At 56.4% G+C, this 21,201-nt stretch overlaps 1 protein-coding gene across 1 annotated transcript; it reads right to left on the minus strand.

Annotated features, from left to right (window-relative positions):
• Nucleotides 1-1,723: 1,723 nt before the first annotated feature.
• PRKCG (protein kinase C gamma) lies at nucleotides 1,724-19,527 on the minus strand. The gene is made up of 18 exons (XM_026488414.4): nucleotides 19,048-19,527; nucleotides 18,489-18,520; nucleotides 17,434-17,516; nucleotides 13,847-13,958; nucleotides 13,570-13,701; nucleotides 12,252-12,408; nucleotides 11,416-11,550; nucleotides 11,015-11,102; nucleotides 10,702-10,731; nucleotides 8,872-9,024; nucleotides 8,345-8,533; nucleotides 7,489-7,580; nucleotides 7,348-7,410; nucleotides 6,994-7,132; nucleotides 5,892-5,972; nucleotides 4,390-4,497; nucleotides 2,930-3,070; nucleotides 1,724-2,691 (listed from the first exon to the last, which is right to left on the minus strand). The coding sequence occupies exons 1-18, from the start codon at nucleotides 19,215-19,217 to the stop codon at nucleotides 2,503-2,505; spliced, it is 2,094 nt and encodes a 697-aa protein (XP_026344199.3). The 5' UTR covers nucleotides 19,218-19,527; the 3' UTR covers nucleotides 1,724-2,502.
• Nucleotides 19,528-21,201: the final 1,674 nt, after the last annotated feature.

Genomic DNA, 21,201 nt, shown 5'->3' on the forward strand with positions numbered 1-21,201 from the left:
CTCCCGGCCTCCCACCCCCCACCCCCCGCGCCCGCGGCCTCACTCGGCGGACGGCGCCGGGAGCTGGGACCGGCGGCCGCTCATTGGCTACTGCGGAGGAGGGGAGGGGCGGGAAGGAAGGGGGAGGCTGCAGGGAGGGAGGGAGATGGGCCTTGAGAATGGGGGAGGCAGAGAGGGAAGGAGAATAGAAACAGAGGCAGAGAGCCCGAGAGGGGCAGGGGCACACAGAGAGGCAGAGACACAGAGCCGAGAATCTGGAGTCCCACCGAAACCTCGAGGCTGAGAAATTCTGAGACTCGCAGGTCTGGGGACTGGGGGAAACACAGAGGTGGCCTAAAAGAGACAGAGCGAGAAAAAGAGAGGCAGAGATCAGGTCTAAGACCCCCGCTGTCTTCGGGCTCAGAGATTCTGGGGCTCTGGAAGTGAACAGGTCAGAGAGACAGAGAGACAGGGAGACGCTCACAGGCCCTAGGCTGAGAGATGATGAGACCCAGACACCTTGAGCTAGGGAAAGAGACAGAGAGAGAGAGAGACAGGGGGAGAGAGAGACCCTGAGAAGGAGAGAGAGCAGGGGCAATCCTGGGGCTCCCCTGATAAGGACTGGGGCTCTGGCCAGGCCTGGGGCGGAGCCTGGGGTCTGGGCGTCTGGAGGAGGCGGGAGGGGGCGTCCCGGGCCGGGGTCCCCAGAGCAGCAGGCGGGCGCAGAGCGAAGCCGGGTCCTGCAGCCGCCGCGGAGCCGGGAGCCGGGCCAGCGCCCCCCCCCCCGCCGTGATGTCAGCGGGGCCACTCTTAAAGGGGCAGGCCGCCCGCCGAGGGTCGGAGCGGGGGCTGGGGGCCGCGGGCAGAGTATGGGGGTACTGCCACGGTGCTGGGGAAGCCAAGGAGAGCCCCAGCATCCAACTGGAACGAGTCCCGGAAACCCGAAAGCTGCAGGGACGAAGAGACACCGGGGCTCCCCGAGGGAGCCTGCGAAGCTTTGGGGCTCATTCCCCTCCGAACACACAGACATAGGCACACCATTCAACTGGCCTGCCCGGGTCCGGGACTACGTTTTCCATCAGCCCTGGCGGCGAGGGGCCGCACTTGGGGGGGGAGGGTCCGCCGCGGTGTCTGCTGGGAACTGTAGTCTATTGGGATTGTTCTTTCCACACACGCACCCCCCCCCCCCGCCCCCGCAAGTGGGTCAAGGCAAAGAGGCCCGGAGGGAGCGTCAGCCTGTCTTCTGCTTCGCTAGCCGACTCTTAGGTTCACAGGCTCGCTTGTTTGGTTTCTCTGGCGTGGGGTCTCCCAGGGGTCTCTCCAGGTCTCTCAATAGGAGGCTTGCCTTTCATCTCCCCTCTCAGGACTGCCCCCACCCCCGCCCCAGTCTCTGGGTCTCAGTGTGGGTCTGTGAGCTTGCGCATGGCTCCGGGTGAGTAGGTGCATGCCTGTGTCTCTGTGCCGGGGGGTCTCTACCTGACAGTGGTCTGCGTGTCCATCGCTACCTCCTTGTGCACGTGCCCACTTCGGTCCTCTCAGCGGCACTCGTGCCTTCCCACACACCCGGTCTCTGCTCTTTTCCTCTGGCGCTGTGGGTACCTTCTCCCCACTTTATGGGTCTCTGTGCTTTCCCTCTCTCTCTGCCGCCCCGCCCCCAGCCTGTGTGTGTGTGTTTCCGTGTACACTGTCCCACCTCCACACCCCCTTCATTCTGCAAGCTTAGAAGAAAACATCCAAACACTTCAGCATCAGCATCCCAAATTTATTCTCCAGCAGCTGTGGCCGGGTGGGACAGCCAAAGAGAAGAGTGGGCGCGGGGAGGAGGAGAGAGTCCCGGAGAGTGGCAGGCACGAGGTGGGGCGGGGGGAGCAGGAGGGAGGAGGGGTTCCGAGCAGGACTGGAGCCATGCACCTGGCAGGCGAGCACTGATGGGTTTAGGGTGGGGGCGGCTAGAACAAAAGCTGATTGAGAACAGCTGGGGTAAGAATCCTTCATACATCCCAGGAATCCCTAGAGTGTAGAAGAGGAGCGCTGGAGCATGGGGGCACAGCCTCCCACTTACTCCAGAATGGAGTGGAGGGGGGGTCGGAAGTGGGGGTTTGTTCTGGAATCCAAGTCTGGAACAGCCCACCCCATGAGACTATTTCCCAGAAAGGAAAGAAAAAAAAAAAAAAAAAAAGAGAGAGAGAGAGAGAGAGAGAGGCACGGATTCTACCATAATGGAGTCTAGAACCCCATGGAATTGGGATAATGGTGGTGGTTCTGGAACCCGGTAGAGCAGAGTCCAGAACACTGAGGTGGGGGAGAATCCAGGGCTCAGCACAGCAGAATCTAGAACATGGTAAGGCTCTAGAGACTGTGTGGAGTTTAGAATGCCAGGAACGCTGGGGAAGGGCACCTAGCACCCACAGGGCAGAGGCTAGAATGCTGGGGAGCAAGATCTAAATTGGAAAGGGGGTGAAGAGGGGGCTAAGGCTGGAGCGGGGAGGGAGCAATGGGGACACCTAGTGGCGGCAGGAGAGATTACATGACTGGCACAGGCGGTGGGCTGATGGGGCTGCGGGCGTCCGGGTGCACGAAATCCGGGTTCACGTAGGTGAAGCCTTGGAAATCGGCCTGGTCGATGCTGGCCAACACTAGGCGGTCTGGCGGGGTCAGCGCTGGCGCCGCCCGCGTGAAGAATTTGTCGAAGTTCTCACCGCTGCGTCCACACTGTGGGAAGAGCAGGGAGGGAAAGATGAAATTCTCCTTGCTCCTTGGGTGTCCCTCTGTGTCCCCTCTGTCCATCTCCTGTCTCCTTTGGAATCTCTGCACATTCTTCATGGCCTCTGCAGCTCCCGTTAGGGCATCTCCACAGAGGGAGCCCCACCCCACCTCCACATATAGGAACTGGAGCTCCTGGGTACCCCCACCCTGAGGGACCAAGATTTGTTCCTGCAAGGTGGCTGACCGGACGGGGTCTGAACGGAGGCGCGATCTCCAGTCGTTCCAGGCGCTCCCAGTCCATCCAGCGGAAAAAGCCATGAGCACGGATGGCGGGCTCCCCGTCTGGCCCTGAGCCCAGGCGCTTCGCTGGGTGCTTAGTTAGGAACTGTGGAAAACACAGAGACAGACAGACAGACAGAGTCCCGGACAGGGAGGCACAGAGAACAAGCAAGAGAGAAAGACAAAAACAGAGGAACAGAGACAGAGCATAGAGACCCAGAGAGAGAAGAATAGCAGGGGGGAACAGAGGTGGGGGAGGCAGGGAGAAAGAGGAATGGGGGAGAATAAATGAGAATGCGATAGATGAACTCCAAACCCAGAGACCCCGGGACAGACAGAGAAAGAGAGAAAAATCAGGGCATCAGGGTACGAGGGACAAGAAACCCAGAAAGAGGAAGCGGACATTTGAAGAATCCCCAAAAGGGATGGGGGAGAGGGAAGAGAGAAAAAGAGAGAAGGAGGGGAAAAGGGAGGGATGAAGGAAGAGAGAGAGAGAGGCAAAGGGTGAGAGAGAGAGAGTGGTTGGAGACCCAGAGCAAAGGGGGAATGAGATCCGAGAGGGGGGGTTAGAGACCCAGGGGAAGGGCAGAGACCCAGAGAAGGTGGGAGATAGAGCAAATGTTGGGGGGAAGCAGAGATGCAGAAAGAGAGGTTAGACATTCAGAAGACAAACCCCCAGAGAGACGGGTAAAGGAAAGACATGATATGAAGGCAGAGACTCAGAAAGAGAGGAGGAGAGTTCCAGAAAGAGGACAAAGACCCAGAGTATGTGTGTATGCGAGTTGGGGGTAAGAGGGGAACAGACACCCAGAGAGAGGGGGACAAAGATGCAAGAGGTGGACAGAGATCCCCAGGGACACAGAGAAAAGGTGGAGACACAGGAAGCCCCATTGAACGTAGATGGAGGCAGAGGTAGGAGACAGAAGCCAGAGAGCGACAGTCAGAGAGAATGGAGACAGGAGCCAGAAGCAGAAGGGTGCTAATGCTTGTTGAAATGCTGCCACGGGCTAGGCTCTTTCTCCTGCACTAACTCCACAACCCCATAGAAGAGGCAGCCTCCTGGGGGTTCGGTGGCTTGCCCAAGATCCCACAGGAAGAGAAGTGGCAGGAGTTAGGTTCACCTGACCCCCCCAGTTCTGGAGAGGCGCGCCCTGGCCTTCCAGCACTCCCTGCAGGGAGCTGGGGAGGGGGTGCAGCAGAGGGCAGGAGACTAGAGGCCATCCTTGGACCAGAGGAGAGAGCAGGGCAGTCGATTAGCGTTCTAACGACATCTCTGTATTACACAAACTTTTCCAGCAGATGGGAGGGAAGTAACTAGAGGGTGGGAGCCTTTTTCTAACACACACAGAGCCACTGCATGGGAAGCTCAGGATGGGGGGGGGGGCACAGGTGTTGTTTGGAGACTGGGGGTCAGGGGGCTCTCACCCCCTTGCAGATCGCCACGGCTTCCCGGGAAAGTGACTTGGGGTAAGTGACAGTTTGTTCCATGATGGCCTGAAAGAGCTCTTCCTCATCCTCCCCGTCAAAAGGGGGCTGAGTAAATAGAGGGACAGAGTCAGAGACTTGACACACTGCCTCTCCCCACCTTCCACACCCTCATCACCCACCATGAACACGAACACCCCCCCCCCCCGACATCTTAGGGAAAAATTGGACCGAGCCACCAAAGCTTTCTCTCTCTCCCTCTCAGGCTCTCTGGTTTCCTCTCTCAGAAGCACCAGCTCTCTGCACCTCCTTGCTGTTCTGTCTTTCCCTGCTGGGCAAATCAGCAGGGCGTTAATTAGACAATATGTCACTTAAATAGAAGAGAGACGAAAAATGCAGGAAAAACTGTAAAAGCATCCTCTTGGTTGGATGAGTGGCTTCCAAGCTCTTCTGGGGTTAGGAAAAGCAATTCCAAGGCAAGGATTCATCTCTTTCTTTTCCTTCCTCCCTCCCTCCCTCCCTCCCTCCCTCCCCCTCCCTCTTTACTTCTTTACCTCCTTCCTTCCTTCCCTCCTTCCTTTTTTTTATTTTTTGGAGAGCGTGCAGGAGCCAGGGAGGGAAGGAGTGAGGAGCAGAGAGAGAGAGAGAGAGAATCCCAAGCAGGCTCCATGCCCAGTGTGGGGCCCAACACAGGACTTGATCTCATCACCCTGCGACCATGACCTGAGCGGAAATCAAGAGTCAGATGCTTAACTGACTGAACCACCCAGTGCCTCCCAAGGGAAGGATTCTTAATGTGGGGTCTAGGAAGTCTGTTTAAACAATTGAGGGGGTCCATGAGCTTAAACAGGGGAAAAAGTACCTCTTTATTTTTTGAAAATTCTAACTGAAATTTAGCATTCCCTTATAAATGTAGGCAAAAACCACAATAGCAGTAGCTGTGATTTCATCACCAACAGAAATCACAGCACATTAGATTTGCAGATACCTCAAAATGTTAGTCATCTCAACTTCAAGATTACTGGTAGACCTTCCTATTTATTTCCCATCACTGTGAGATATTACTATTTAATTCATTAATAGGAAATCACATATATGTCCACATCCCAGTGGTTAATATTTACTTAACTGTATACTTTTAAATTAAATTTATTTAGTTAGCTGAACAAAGTTAAATTAAAATTTTAAACTTTTGATAGCCATTTCAATGTGATTGGTTTCCTTTGTAATCCCATTATTTTATTTCATGCATTTAAACACATTGTTCTGAGATGGGGTCCTTGGCACCAAAAAGTTTTAAGAACCTCTGGCCTATGGGAAAATAGTGCTTCAGGACCAAGGACAGCACTATCCAGGCAGGACGTCCCCACCTGCTTAACACCCCTCCTTAGGTGGCAGACATCCCTTCCTAACCTGCTCCTTTGAGATAAAGGCCATGGAACAGGTGGCATCCCATGCCGTGTTGCCTTTAGCCAAGCCAGCCTCTCCCCAGCTTCCCTTACCTGTCCTGCCAGCATCTCATACAGCAGAACCCCAAAGGACCACCAATCCACAGACTTCCCATAGGGCTGGTAGGCAATGATCTGGTGAGAAAGGACGGAAGTCAAAGAATCATGGTTTGTGCTTTAAGAAGCCTAAGTCCCCTTCTGACCTCACCCTCTGGGAACCCAACCCACTTTAAGTGTTTTCAATACAAACTCTTCCCACTCATACCACTTAGGCCAGAGCTCCACATTTTTGGAAAATTCAGAAACAAAATTTACCTACGTAGAACATTCCTTTGGTCCCCAAAATAAAGACTACCTAAGGACCAAGTCAGAAGTTCCACCCAGCTAGAATATTTAGGCAACCGGACCCTCTGCTTAAGGAGAGGGTGCATAGGTGCTAAATTTCAGAGACCAGAGAGTCTTAAACCTGGATGCATTTAAGATTCATCTAGGGGGCTGTTCTAGCACTTAGAATTCCGGCCTCAAGAGTCAGAGTCAGAGTCAGCAACATGTGTGTGTTTTTCAAAATCTCCCCGGGTGAGTCTGATCCCAGCCATGTTTTGAAACCACGACACTGATTTCCTGGGCATTAGCACTGAATCACCCTGAAACACTAAGAAGCGCACCAACACCACCACCTCCGACTTAACTGAGAAAGGTCAGGACCCTCCATCTACTTATATACAGTCAGATCATTAGCTCCACCTCCTTAACAAACTCAGAGTATCCGCCCCCTTCCTAAAATATTCAGGAGACAGCCTCCACACGCCCAGTGTTCCGGGGGCACGGGCCCCACCCACTCAGTACACTGGAAGTTGTCTCCGCCTTCTAGAATAGTCCTGCAACAGGTCCTGCTCTCAGAATCCTTGGGAGCCGAGCAGTGTCACTCCTTTAGAACTCCCCGCACCTCCGCCTGCTTCGCCGGCTCAGACCCCGCCCCATCCACGCGGACTGCAGAGCGCAGGCCTCTCCGCGCCGCTTGCTGCTGGACCGCCCACGACTCGCGCAAAGACCCCAGGGTCAGGACCCCCCACACTCTGAATGTTAGACAAAGAGCCCCCAGCCCCCCCCCCCCCGCGAAGTTGCGGGGCACCAAGAGCAGCACAGGGAAGCTTACCTCAGGGGCTATGTAGTCTGGGGTCCCGCAGAAAGTGCGGGTCGTGGTCCCGGGGAAGACGTTCTCCTTACACATGCCGAAGTCCGTGATTTTGATGTGTCCTTCGGCGTCCAGCATCACGTTGTCTAGTTTCAGGTCCCTGGGGGTGGGCGGGGAGGCAAGGTTTAGTTTTTTGTTTGTTTGTTTTCTTTTAAAGTAAGCTCTACACCCCACGTGGGGCTGGAACTCACGACCCCGAGATCACCAGTCGCTCGCTCTACCCGCTGGGCCAGCCAGGTGCCCCTGGAGCCGCGGGTTTGATCCCTTTCCCTCCAGGGGCCTGACGGCCTCCAGTGAAAGGCCCAGACCTCTCACCGATATATGATGCCCTGATTGTGAAGGAAGAAGAGGCCGATGGCGATTTCCGCTGCGTAGAACCTAGAGAAGGGGGCGGGGCGTCAGAGGTCAAAGGCTGGGGCCCCCTCCCCCGACCCCTCCTCTCTCGGCGAGACTCACGCTGCATGGGGCTCCTTAAACTTGCCCAGCTGCTGGATGTGGTACATCAGGTCGCCCCCCGTGACATACTCCATCACAAAATACAGGCGATCCTGGAGGGGCCGGGGGGGGGGACTTAGAAGAGGGGACACGCTGACCAGAGGGCAGGACGCGTCCATTCCCGCGACTCCAGACAAACTTGGAAGGTTCCCGATCCACAATCAGAAACCCAGAGCAGCGAGGAGGTCCCGAGGACTCTAAGCCAGCCGCCACAGAATCTCCACCCGCCCTGCCCCCTGCTGCTCCGAACTGGTCCGCCCTCTGCGAATGGATGACTGAGGCCCACCATTCCCTGGAAACCCCAGGGACACCGCCACCTCTTCCCGCACCTCCTCACGCAAACGCAACCCTGACCACCTGTTAAGAACCAGAGGTGTTTCGGGCCTCACTGGCAATGGGCAATAACTTTGCCTTAAGTCCAGGAAGCTGGCTACGTTTATCCAGAGCTTTTGGAAGGAGTCATGCTCTCTCAGACCCCTGGCGGTCCTCACGCCTTGTCCCGTCCCACGATCTGGGAGACACGCTCCGTGTCTGACCAGACCTTCTCTCAGAATCCAAGAGTGACGGCTTCGTTGCTTGGAGCCCAGCGGTGGGCAGGCCACTCGGAAGCGGTTCTCCTCCCCGCACTCCCTTTACTCAAAACTCCTTCGCTCAGAACACACCGCACTCAAGACCACGCCGGCTCAGGCCACGCCCAACAGGCTCCCATCCCGCCGGCCACTCCCAGTCCGCGCGGAAGGTTCTTTTCCGTCGCCATAATCGCAGCATCCCAGAGCAGATGCCTGACCTGAGTCAGCCTCTGCACCCCCTTCCTTACCGGGGTCTGGAAGGTCGAATGCAGCTGGGTGAGAAAGTGGGGCCGGCCGCCCGGGCCTCGGCCCCCCAGGGCCAGCACTCGCTTCTCCACCAGGGTGCAGTCCACGTCGTCATCCTGAACAATCACGTCTTTCTTCAGGATCTTGATGGCGTAGAGCTCATCGGAGCCCCTGCGCTCAGCCAGCATCACCTAGGGACAGAGGCCCAAAAGGCCCAGTCCATCTTGGGAAGGAACCCAGAGATGCAGGTCCCTGCCCCTCCCCTTCAGGGACACGGAGAATGGGAATCCCAGGTCCTCCCTCTCTCTCTCAGGGGACCAGGTGCCCTGATTTTGCTGAGCACTCCCTCAGGGAAAGCACCTGAATCTTTATGCCTGTCCTCTCAGGGGCACTCAGGGGTCCCCTAGAGACCTCTTTGGGGACTCAGTTGCCTAATGTCCCTCCCCATGTATGTCTTCCCTAAAGACCAGGAATCTGATCTCCCCCCAGACATCCTCCCCTTTCCCCCCCAGACCCCCAGGAATCCAACCTTCCCAAAACTGCCTTTTCCTAGAACCATGAGGAAGCTGAAGTCAGAGATGTGCAGACGTCCAGGGCTCGTCCCAAAGAAACAGCGCTTGGAGTCGGTGGGACTGGGAGATGGGGAAGGGATGGGAGAGGAAGAGGGACCCATCCGCACCCGCTGTGAGAAAGGGGAGAGACCCAGAGGCAGTCAGACCCCAGACTGGGATAAGGAGATGCCCCCAAGAGAGACAGCATCCAAGAATGAAAGGGATGGGGAGAGACAGAGAGAAAAAGAAAGTTGCCTCTGTCCCCCCACCTCTTGGCTTAAGAACTTACACTGATTTTCCACAGCCTCGAGGGCTGATCATTTAACTAACACTCAGATTACTATATGCCATTAGATAACCCTGTTATCACCCCTCCATTTTATTTTTTATTCTTAAGTAATCTCTACACCCAATGTGAGGCTCGAACTCATGACCCCAAGATCAAGAGTCTGATGCTCCACCGACTGAGCCAGCTGGGTGCCCCCACCCCACTCCCATTTTCGAGAAGAGGAAATTGGCACAGAGACATTAAATAACTTGCCCAAAGTCACACAGCAGACTAAAAAGCAGAGCCAGAAATCAAAACCCATTAAAGCCAGAGACTGTGTCTCCCTCCTTTTTTGTGTCTTCAGCGTCGCCCAGCACGGAGGGTGTTGAACGGAGGAAGGTCTCTCAGGACGTGAGTGCTGAGCGCATTTCCTGCTGTTCAACCTTCAGAGCACACCCAGAGTCTGAACACCTTTACCACCATTGCTTCCTGCTCCTCCCACCTGAGTCTCCACAGGGCCTCCTCCCCTCTTCCCCTCTGCCTCCGTCTTATTCTCTACACAGAGCACTTGTCCCGTTCTGACCTAAACCACTTCAGGCCACCTTTGATGTGCCCACGTCCCCGCCCCATCTCACCCAGTTTAAAAGCTAAAATCCTTCCAGTGAATGCCAAGTCACACCTCTTCCCTCGCTGACTTAATTTCCTACCTTTTCCCAACCCTCTCCCCGCTTCAGCCCCACTGTCCTCCTTGCTGTGCTACAGACACTCCAGGCCTGCTCCCACCACAGGGCCTTTGCACCTGCTCTCCCCTCTGCCTGGAAGGTTTTCTATCCTTCAGCCTGGAAATCTGGTCTCCCTCTCCTGCACCTGGAGAATCCTGCACTTCCTCCTGGACTCACCCCCCGCCCCCCAGGAGCTTTCCCTGGCTCTCCCGGGCTGTGCCAGCTTCCAGTACCCCCAGTGCCTGAGGCTACTACCTCCATTTTCAAACACATTCCTTCTGGGTGGATGTCTCTATCTGTAACTGTCTCCTACTTTGAAATTGAAGCTCCCCAGGGAATGGACTGATTCTACTCCCAGAACAGGGGCTGGTGTATGTGACACCTCAGGAAATAGGTGTTGAGTGAGCGAGAAAACGAATGGAGGAGAGAAGGCCACAGTGATAAATAGAAAAACTCAAGGATCCGTTCAGGTGTCACCTCCTTCGGGGAGTCTCTCTCTGGCCCCCTCCGCCCTGCCCCCTCCCCCAGGGCTGGCTTAGTGCCTCCTCTAGGCTTCTCGGTGCCCTGGGCTACCTCTGATGTAGTACGTCATGGTGGAATTTAAGTATCCGTCACTGTGTCCTGACCTGGGGGACTTAAGGGTCAGATTCACCTCTGGGGTGCTAGGTTTAATCAGCAAGCACGAGCCCGGCTGCCAAGTCTGTGTGCAGCCCATGTGTGTGGAAATGAAAACAGGTATCAGGGGAGGGAGACGTGGGGAGAGACATGAAGACCACAGGACTGAAACTGTCTCCATTCCAGGCCTGAGCTCTACTCACCTCATACAGTTCCAGGGGGTAGTTACAGGCCTAGGGGAGAAGAAAGCCAGAGTCAGAGCCCCCAGGGAGGGAGGACGTTGCCCTAGAGCAGAGGGTGAGGGCTTCAAATCCCCAAGCCATGAGAATGGATAGGAACTCTAATTCCCATCACACCCTGGGGCAGGAGTCCCCTAGAAAAGCAGGGGAAGGAGCCCCAGGGTCTTCTGGGAATTGTAGTCCCAGGACCCGTGGGCAACCAGCCGCTCTGAACGGTGAGCCGCAGGGTTGGACTCCCCCCCCCCCCCCCCCCCCCGGGGAAGCGGGGCCTGAGTACCTCAAACTTCTGGAGGAGGCTGCAGTTGTCAGCGTCAGCCACCGGCACATTGTAATACTCGCCCTCCTCCTGGTTCAGTAACTTGTACCTGACATGCAGACGGAGACCAGGGCGGAGCAGGAGGCGGGGTGGGGGTGGGTGGAGGGTGGGGGGTGCCCCGAGGGAGAGGCAGAGGGATCAGAGGCGGGAAAGAGACACAGAAAGAAAGACACAGAGATGGAGAGAGAAGGAGTGAGATAAGGAGAGAGGGAAGGGTTGGGGGAACACAGGGAGAGAGGGCCGGGGGACGGGGGCGAGAGAAGCGCAGGGAGGCAGGATGCTGGTGGTCCGGAGGAGCGAGACCACACACAGACGGAGACGGAGAGGCCAAGGCACACCCTCCACCCCTGCCCGGCCCTCACCAGCCGTCCACTGGCGCCTTGAGCAGCTCCGAGACACCGAAGGACATGGCACCCATGAAATCATTGCGGGAAGTCCGGTCCCAGTCCCACACCTCCACGCTGAGCCGGCGCTCCACGTCCCCCGGCTTCAGGTTGCTGCGGGAAGGGTGGGGAGGAGTGAGGGTCAAGCTCCCCACTTGCCCGGCTTCCCCATCCTTGGTGCTGGAGGAAGAGGCAAGCCCTTCTGAGGTGAGCTGGGGTCTGTTCCTGCTCCCTAAAGTGTCTTGTCATCTCTGATCCTCCCGAAGGGGGTCTTCCCCAATATCGGGACCTTGAGTACATCTAGACAGCTCGCAGTCTCTCTCCCTTCCTCTCACATTCTTGGCTCCTTCCCATCCCCGTGTCCTGTCCTTTCTCTCCAGCTCTCTCTCTTATCTGAATCTCTTTGCCCGCTCCTTCCTCTGGGTCTCTGTCCTTCTGTCTTTCAGTTAATTGGCTTCTCTTTCTCTTCCTGCCACCCACCCACCACCCCTCTGCTTACACCCCACCTCCCTTCATTCTGTCTGTGTGTCTCTTTGGGTTTGTGTCTCTTCTGAACACCCTCCATCTCTGTCTCACTTTAAAGTAGTGGGCTTTGATGGAGATTAAATGCACAGATATTTTTCCCTTGGCTTCTGTAATTCCAACCTTCTCCCTCAGTCATTCCATTCCCTCTCCCACTGCCTTTCTCTGCCCTTTTCTTTGGTTCCCTCTATTCTAACACCTCCCACCGTCTGCTCTCCGGGGTCTTGTGGGCCACAGAGACCCTCAGATCATTCTCTGACAGCCATCACAGCGTCCCCTGCACCGAGGCTCACAACACAAAGGTCTCGTTCCACACAGGGTTTAGTGTGGCTTTCACTGTTCGGGTCTTCTGTTTCGTCAAGTTCCGAGGGTCTGGGATGAGCTTCAGCTTCACATAGGGATCAGACAGACCATTGGGATCCATCGGGATGAGGTTACGGGCCTCGCCAACTGAGAGGAGTGAAGGAGGGTATACCGGGTTAGAGATCCAGGAAGAAGCCCCTAAGTCTCCCCCAGTGGGCAATCAAAAACCCAAGCTCTCAGCCTTTCTCACTACCCAGGTGTCTTTGGTCTCTTACCTCTCCAGCACCTGGAAGACAGGACCTAAAGCCCTTTCTCCAGCCAGTGACCCAGAAATCAGACCCAGAGCCCTCTCCCCACTGAGGACCCCGGAGTAAGAACCCAGGCCATATCACCAACAGTAATCCCTAGCCTCCCTCCCAATTAGGTTTTCTCTCCTCCTTCTCTCTCAAGGAACTTGATTTAGAATGGCCAGTAAGAGGGGCTGAAATGGGGCACCTGAGTGGTTCAGTCTGTTGGGCATCTGCCTTTGGCTCAGGTCATGATCCCTGGGTGCTGGGATCGAGCTCCACATCCAGCTCCCTGCTCAGTAGGGAGTCTGCTTCTCCCTCTCTCTTTGCCCTTCTCCCTGCTTGTGTGCTCTCTTTCTCACTCCCTCTCAAATAAATAGATAATTTTTTAAAGATTTTATTTATTTATTTGAGGGGCGCCTGGGTGGCTCGGATAGTTAAGCGTCTGCCTTTGGCTCAGGTCCTGATCTCCAGGTCTTGGGATAGAGCCCCGCATCAGGTTCCCAGCTCAGTGAGGAGTCTGCTTCTCCCTCTCCCTCTGTCTCTCCCCCTGCTTGAGCCCTCTCTCTCTCTCTCAAATGAATAAAATAAAATCTTTTAAAAAATAATTAAAAACAAGATTTTATTTATTTGTTTGAGAGAGAGGGAGAAGCCGACTCCCGGCAGAGCAGGGAGCCCCATGCGGGACTCGATGCCAGGACCCTGAAATCATGACCTGAGCCGAAGGCAGACGCTTAGCCGCTTAGCCGACTGAGCCACCCAGGCGCCCCAATAGACAAAATCTTTAAAAAAAAAAAAAAAAGGCGCTGAAAGTTGCAAGAGTCAAGGCTGGAGACGCCGCTAGAAGTTGGAAGGGGCGTGGCGGGATGGTGCTCAGCCTTTACAGGCGGGGTCAGGCGGGTGGGCGTGACCCGCAGGGGGCGTGCCTTCCCTGCAGGGTGGGGCGCGCCGCGCCGGTGAATACCTCGGGCCCTTGCCCTGGGGTAAAAGGGCGGGACCAGACAAAGGAGCGGGGCTTCACCTGTGACGTGTATCTCATCTGCCGTCGGTGCCCGGATTTCCAGCTGCAGGCGCCCACGGCGCTCGGTGTGGTCCACCCCGCACAGAGAGGGCACGCTGCGCACACAGCGTCGGTGCACGTTCATCTCGCAGCCTGCGGGGACGAAACCGGAGGTAGCGGGTCCGGCCGCCCCCCACTCCAGACTCCATCCTCCAGCACTACCCGGAACCCAGACAGTGCGCTTTGAAAGGGGCCCCGGAGCGCCAGGCTCTGGCAGGAGCAGCCAGCGGAGACTCACAGGAGCATTTCATGCCCTGGTGCACCAGCCCGTAGAGGAGGGAGCCGCAGTGGTCGCAAAAGGTGGGGCTGCTGTAGCTGTGCAGACGGAACTTGTGCTTGTTCCGGGGGTCCTGCAGGCAGAGAGGAGACGTCAGGGGGGCCAGGAGCGGGGAGCCCTAGCCCCCTGGGAGAGAAGCCCTTTGAACTCTGCCTCCTCTACCTTGCTCTCCCAGTCTGCTGCTCCACCTCACTCATTCACTCTACAGTATTTATTGAGTGCCTACTGTGTGCCAGGAGCAGCCGTGAACAAACAAATAAAAACTCTTGTCCCCATGCAGTTTACTTTCTAGTGGAGGGAGACAGAAAATAAACACTGTCAATAAATAAAATAGTATGATGGATGGTCGCAGGTGCTTTGGAGAAAAATGAAGCAGGAAAGGGCATCGCCAGGGGTGGGGATTGAAATTTGCAGAGACTGATTACAGAAGGCTTCGCTAACAAGGTGGCATTTGGGCAGAACCTGAAGGAGGTGGGGGCTCCTAGTGTTCTATAGTCCCTATGCTCCCCCCACCTCCCAAAAGCTGTTCTCTGAGGACTTGTGGGCCACGATGAACTCCAGATCATTCACTGTCAGCCTCTGTCAATGTCTGCCCACTGATGATGCCTTCTCTGAGCCCCTTGTGAGATGGAGAACAAGACCTCTCAGTTAATGAAAGACCAAGGGTAGGGGTGCCTGGCTGGCTCCATGGACTCTTGATCTTGGGGGCATGAGTTCAAGTCCCATATTGGGTGTAGAGATTACTTAAAGAAAGAAAAGACAAAGAAAGAAAGAAAGAAAGAAAGAAAGAAAGAAAGAAAGAAAGAAAGAAAGAAAGAAGAAAGAAAAGAAAGAAAGAAAGAAAAGAAAAGAAAAGAAAAGAAAAGAAAAGAAAAGAAAAGAAAGAAAAAAAGACTAAGTGTAGACTGCATAGCAGGGCCTGGCATGCCAAATGTGCTCAGTACTGTTATTTGTGCTGCCGTGGTTACTATTCATGATTTTATTGTAGTCTCCACATAGCCCTGGGTTTAAATAAGAGCTGGGCCATTTACCAGCTGTGTGATTTGGGGCAAGTTAGTGTCCAGTTTTGAGCCTCAGTGTCTGCTTCCGCCCAGTGGAAATCAATAGTCTGTACCTTGAAGCAATGCTGAATGTCCAGATTCCAATTAAGCGTGAACTTAGGACACCAGTAAAGCATTCCTTCCCCACCCCTGGCAATGTCTGAGTGTTAAATAATTTGGTATTTGCCTTTTTCTAGGAATGCATTGCGAGAGCTATTACTAGGGTGAAAATTCAGGATATTCTTGGGCTTTTATTTATTTTTGCAGTTGAGCGGGGATTCTATTTTGAATGACACTTGGGGGGCGGGTAGGGCGTGATGATCTCTTTCAATGCTCTGGGCCTCTAAAGATCTTCAGCTGACCCTAGCTCAAAGGGTGCCCGCTGCTTTAAGTGACACACTGTGTGAAGCTCTCTGCAGGATGCCTGCCTCACAGGCTCCACCACACCACAGACAGAAGCTGTTCTTATCCTCAAGGTGAAATGACTATTAAAAAGGAGACAGTCCAGCAGCTCCAGTTCGAGAGATCAGCGTCCACATTTTGACTCTGCCCACTACCCAGCTCTGCGGCTTCCCCCCACACTGCCCTTTGTGGAGACTCAGCCTTCCTTCCTATAAAATGGGGCGACGAGGCCTCCCTGAAAGGGGTCTCATGGAAATCATGCTTGCCAAGCCCTTCCCCCTTCTTTAGCCCTTGCTCCATGTGACTTTACAACAAGATCAAAAGCATTAAGAAGAAGAGAAAAGAAAGTCAGAGTGAGGTAGAGGAAGACCCCTGCCTTGGTTTTCCCATCTGTCCCTTCATCGGTAATAGCAACAACCGTACGAGGACAATAATCGGTATGTTGTCTCTTGCCACGTACCAGGTACCATCCCAAGCGTTTGACTCACTTAGTGCTCAAAACGATCCTGTAAGGTAGGCATGGTCGTCACCCCCATTTGCAGATGAGGAGCTCAAGAGGTGCAGAGAAGTACTTTAACTTTTGGGGGGTCACAGAGCCTCTCCGTGGGGGAACTGGGATTCAAGCCCAGGTGTTCGGCTCCGGAGCCTCTGCTCCGATGGGGACAGGAACCACACCTCACCTTGTACGTTGCGCAGACACTCTCCTGTGCTGTCTGCAAGATAGCTGCTGAGCGCGTGCAGTGAGCGCTGGATAAATCAGAAATGGTGTTGGGGGTGCAGGTGGGCAGGCAAGGCGGCTCATCAACGACATATATGGGTGCTAGTAGACAGTGGAGCTCAATATATGTTCTATGAAATCACACCCTCTATGCAAACTTCAATTTTCTTCCCCTAAGCAGCTGGCAAAATGTCCCATGGACTTCTGGGGCTCTCTCTGTCCCTCTCTCTCTCTCTGTCTCAGGTTCTCATTCCGTCTCTTCATCTGCTAATCGTAAAACTGGCTCCAAGCCTACGTCAAAACCTGGGCTAGACTCTCAAGCCCCCTGGCTTCATTGAACTACCAAAACAAGCGGGGGGAGGTCGGGATTTATATGCTGTCCCACCCAGTAGTCACTAATCACACGTGGCTGTTTAAATTTAAATCAGTTCAGATTAAATGGGGTTTAGATTTCCGTTGGCCAGTCATGGTAGCCCCCCCAAGTGCACCTCTAGCTATCGAGGTGTGGCCGGTGGCTGCCATCCTGAACAGCGTAGATAGAGGCCCCGAGAGAAGAGCCCCACAGCCAGACAGAAAGTGAAGGAGGGGTCAGGAAGGGGCCCCAGGCCGACTGTTCTTGTAAGTCATGGGAAGCGGACGGGGGGGGGGGGGGGGGGGGAGAGGCTGTGTGTGTATGTGTGCGTGCATGAGGGATCTGTATATGCACGTGTGTGTGCTCATGGGGATATGTGTGTACACGTGCACCTGTGTGTGTGTGTGCTCATGTGTGTGCACTGAAGGGTCTCCCTGGGCGTCCCTCTTGGCGTCTCAGAAATCCTTCTCCTTATCTACCATTTTCTATTCTAGCTTGTCTCTCTGGGTATCTGCAGCCCTGCTTCCCTGGGTTTCTTGTCTCCGTCTGTCTCTCTCAGCTCCTGTGGCTCACCTTCTCCTCCGCCTGGGCTGCTGTCTCTGTTCCATGCCTCTCTCTCTCTCTCTCTCTCTCTCTCTCTCTGGGTCTCCATCTTTTTCTGCATTTCTGAGATTCTCTCTCTGTCTGATCTCAGTGCCTGCATTAATAGTTGTCTCTCTCTCTGTCCCTCAACTCTCCGTTTTTTTAAATCTCTTGACCCCTGGATGACAGCCCACCCCTTCCAACTCTCATCTTATGTCCCCTCACCCCTGCATCTTCTCTGTCCCCCACTTGTGTCCCCAGCCTGTCTCAGCCCCCTCTCATTTCCCCTTTCCAGGCCAAGGGCAGGGAATCTGGGCCAGACTAGCTCCCCCTATCTCTCCAGCCCCCCTCCCCTCCCAGCCTTAAAAATAGCAGGAGAAATTGGGACGGACGCCGAGGGGGTGAGGGCGGGGGCGCGGCCCAAGGAGGAAGATTCAGGTGTCCGGGCACTCACATCCGTCTGGGGGCCCTTCCCAGCGCCTGGACACTCGAAGGTCACAAATTCGTGGCATCGTCGATGAACCACAAAGCTGCAGACTGAAGATGAGAATCACAGAGACACAGGGACAGAGAGAGAGCCCAATGGACAGAAAATCAGAGAGAAACCCCTACAGAAAGAAAACCAGAGAGGGGGGGCCCAAAATCAAGAGAGTTTAATAGAAAATCAAAGGAGGACCCCAACACGGAGTAGGGAGGGGAAACCAGGAGACAGAAATTCAGGAGATGGGCCCAAAGACAGACAGAAACAGAGACACAGAGCATCACAAAGCAGAGAGACCCCAGTGCCTACACACAGCCCAAGGGAGACACAGACGCAGAGACAGACCGAGAAAGACAGAGACACAGGGACACAGAGAAAATAGGATCCCATAGACAGCCACAAGCCCACCGAGGCAAGAAAGCAAGAAAAGAGGCAGGTTGAGGAGGAGAGAAAACAGAGAAATGTCCTCCGACAGAACAGAGAGAGCAGCGACTTGGGCAGAAGTGAGTCTGGGGGCCGCTGCAGGCCTCCCCCTCCCTGACTCACTCTGTTCTCAGCAGTAGCAGCTGGTGCTTTAGGACTCGCCCCCCTCTCCCGCCCCCCATAACTGCCAGCCCCGCCCGGCCCCCACCCGCCCATTGGTGACCCCACCCGGCCTGCCCCTGCCTAGGACTGTTGGTGTTGTCATGGCGACAGCAGCTTGGGGGGGGGGGCTCTGACTTCGCATCTCCAGCCCCCCCTTTCAGCTCCCCTTTTCCAAATCTCCCTGTTCCCATGGCAACAGATTCTCCAAATATCTGTCCCCACCTGGAGCCGGCCGAGGGAGGGGCCCCCAGCACCACCTCCGCGGTGGCCCCGCCATCAGAGCTCCCCCCCCACTGCAGGCTGTGTTTCTGCCACACCCCCCGCCCCGGGCTCCCCCGCGCCTCTCTGGGGACCAAAGAACACGTGTGTCAAGCCTCCTGGGCTGTGGGGCCCCAGCCTCCACCCTCCTGAGGGTCCCAGGAGTCCGAGACCCCAGCTCTTACCTTGACATTGCAGGCCCTGTTTTCCAATTCCCCTGCAAAAGCAAGGATCAGAGGTCAGCGCAGAAAAGGGTACTCGGGCCTCCCACCTCTGCCAGCCTTACTGCGCCTTGCTCCCTCCTTGAGCAGGACCCCAGCTGCTTCTTGTTCTAGAACCCAGAAATTCTGGCCCTCAGCCCTTCTTTTCTCAGACCCAGGAGCCCAGACTCCCGGCCCCTCCTCCCTCAGACCCAGGAGTCCATCCCACAGCCCCCTCCTCCCTCAGACCGAGTCCAGACTCCCTCAGCCCCTCCTCCCTCAGACCCAGGAGTCCAGGCCTCCAGCCCCCTCCTCCCTCAGACCCAGGGGTCTGGGCACCCAGCCCCCCACTCAGACTCAGGAGTTCAGACCCCTAGTTCCCTCCTCCCTCAGACGCAGGAATCCGGGCCCCCAGCCCCTTCCTACCCTAGGACCACGAGCCAGGGCTGCAGCCCTCTCCTTTCCCAACCGTCAGGGGTCTGGGGTGACAGGAGTCTCCATCCCTCGTTCCCTCGTCCCTCAGGCCCCCAGCCCCTTCCCTCACCAGATGAAGTCGGTGCAGTGGCTGCAGAAGGTTGGCTGCTTGAAGAAGCGGGCGGTGAACTTGTGGCTCTTGACTTCGTGGACCACCTTCTGCCTCAGAGCCCCCTTTCTGCAAAACAGGGGCCGGGGTCCCCCCTCTGAATCGCCTCCGCCGGGGCCCAGGCCTGCCATGGCCCCAGGAACGTAGCAGGGACCAGGATCCTGCCTTTCTGGGGAAACAGGTGGAAGGGCGAGGAGCCGGAGACTCGGGAGAGCACTGAGCCACGGGGAAATTGCGAGGAGGGAAGGAGAGGGGCGAGGCACCTCCAGGCGCGGAGCGCAGGGCAGGGAGCGGCTCCCCGGGGCGCGCCGGCTCCGCCAGGGGGAGCGGGCGGGCAGGGCGGAGAGCCGAGGGCAAGGGCGCAGAGGAGCCGGAGGCAAGGGCGGCGGCGGCGGCGGGAGCTCCAGCTCAGGCACCTGCTGAAATGTGGGAGCCCCGGCTGGGGGGAGGCGTTGCCATGACGACCGAGGGGCGGGGTTTCAGCTTAAAGGCGTCCCCCCTCCCTGAGGCTCGGGACAAAGGCCCTCCCCCCGACACACGTGCGCACACCCACTCCGGGGGCTGGCTGGAGGGAGGGGGCATCCTCTGAGCGGAGCCCTGCCCCCACCTCCTTCTGTCGCCGGGTCCGGGTTTCCTCCCCACTAGGTGCCTGGGTGGGTCCCGTTAGCCCGCTGAGACTCCACTCGGTTCCCTGGGTTTCTGAGTGTGTCACCCTGCTTCATTACACAAACTTTGTATTCAGTGCTGGGGACACAGTGGTGAACGGGGAGGCCTGGTCTCACTCTGCCTCTTCAAGTCTTGATTTCTCTCATGGCCTAGGTGAATCTGTATGTCTGTGTCTCCCTCTGGGACTGTCTCTTGCTCTCAGTCTCTATCCCTGTCCCAGTGTTCCTGGCTCCCTGTCTGTGTGTCTCTGTCCCTGTCCCAGTGTTCCTGGCTCCCTGTCTGTGTGTCTCTGTCCCTGTCCAAGTGTTCCTGGCTCCCTATCTCTGTGACTCTGTCCCTGTTCCTTGCCTCTGTTTCTCTGTTTTCTTTGCTCTGTGTCTGTCTGTGCCTGTGGCCATCCTGTGACCCTCTCTGGGTCTTGATGCCCCTATTTCTATGATGTCTGTCTCACTGTGAATCCGTGTCCCTTGGCCTCTTGCCAGATGTCTCCTACATTCCTGTTTCTGTCTCCCTGAAACTCTCCCTCTTCCTGCCTCTATTTGTCTCTGTGGCTGTCTCTCAGCCGCTCTCCATCGGGCTGTGAGTCTCTCTGGGCCTCCGTGTCTCCGTTCCTCTGTGTCTTTCTCTTTGAGAGCCAGTCTCTGTCTCTTCCACTCCTCAGCCCTCCTTTTCCCCGTGTCTCTGTGTCTGCGAACTTCCCTATGCCCGTCCCTCTCTCTGACCCACTCTCTGGCTCTGCCAGCGTCTCCCCCTGTCGCTGGGGGTCTCTCTGAATGTTTGAGCTCGTCTGTCCCCCCCACCCTTACCCCGCCCCCCATCTTTATCCCTTTCTCACCCTCTCCGGCTAGGAACCTCTCTCTCCGTGCCCGGGGGTCTCCCCGTCCCTCCACGTCCCTCTCTGGCCCTGGAAAACCCTGTGCATCTCCGTCCCTCCGAACGTCGGCCCTGCCGGGCTCCGGGCTCCCCTCTGTCACTCCGCCCGCGTCCCTGCCCCTCTCGAGTCGCGCCCCGGCCCTCCCCCAACTCCCGAGCGCGGACGGTTCCCGGCTCCCAGAGAGCCGCTCTGTTGCCAAGGGCAACCACGGCCCGCCCCGGGCTGCGGGGTGCGATGCATCCTGGGACTTGGAGTCTGAGCCTGCCGACCACCTGTTGCGGCGACGCGGCCGAGAACTTCCTCTCCCGGCGTGCCCCGCGAGACGGGGCGGGGCGCCGCGGAGGCGCCTGGGGTCCCGGCTCACCACGGCTTCTCTGGGAATTTTGGGGGTCCGGGGCCCGCTTCCCGAAGCCGAAGGGGAGGTGAGGGAATCCAACTCTTCTCCAAACCCTTCAGAGTGGGGTGCTCTTGCCTGCCAGCCACCTCCAGGCGTCCGGCCCGCCCAAGAGCAAGGATATAGGGTGAGGGTGGCCCTGGAAACTGACCTGGGAATCCCACCTTTGCTCTGCTTGGCT

The sequence above is a fragment of the Ursus arctos genome, unplaced genomic scaffold (assembly GCF_023065955.2).
Source record: "Ursus arctos isolate Adak ecotype North America unplaced genomic scaffold, UrsArc2.0 scaffold_19, whole genome shotgun sequence".
Lineage (NCBI taxonomy): Eukaryota > Metazoa > Chordata > Mammalia > Carnivora > Ursidae > Ursus > Ursus arctos.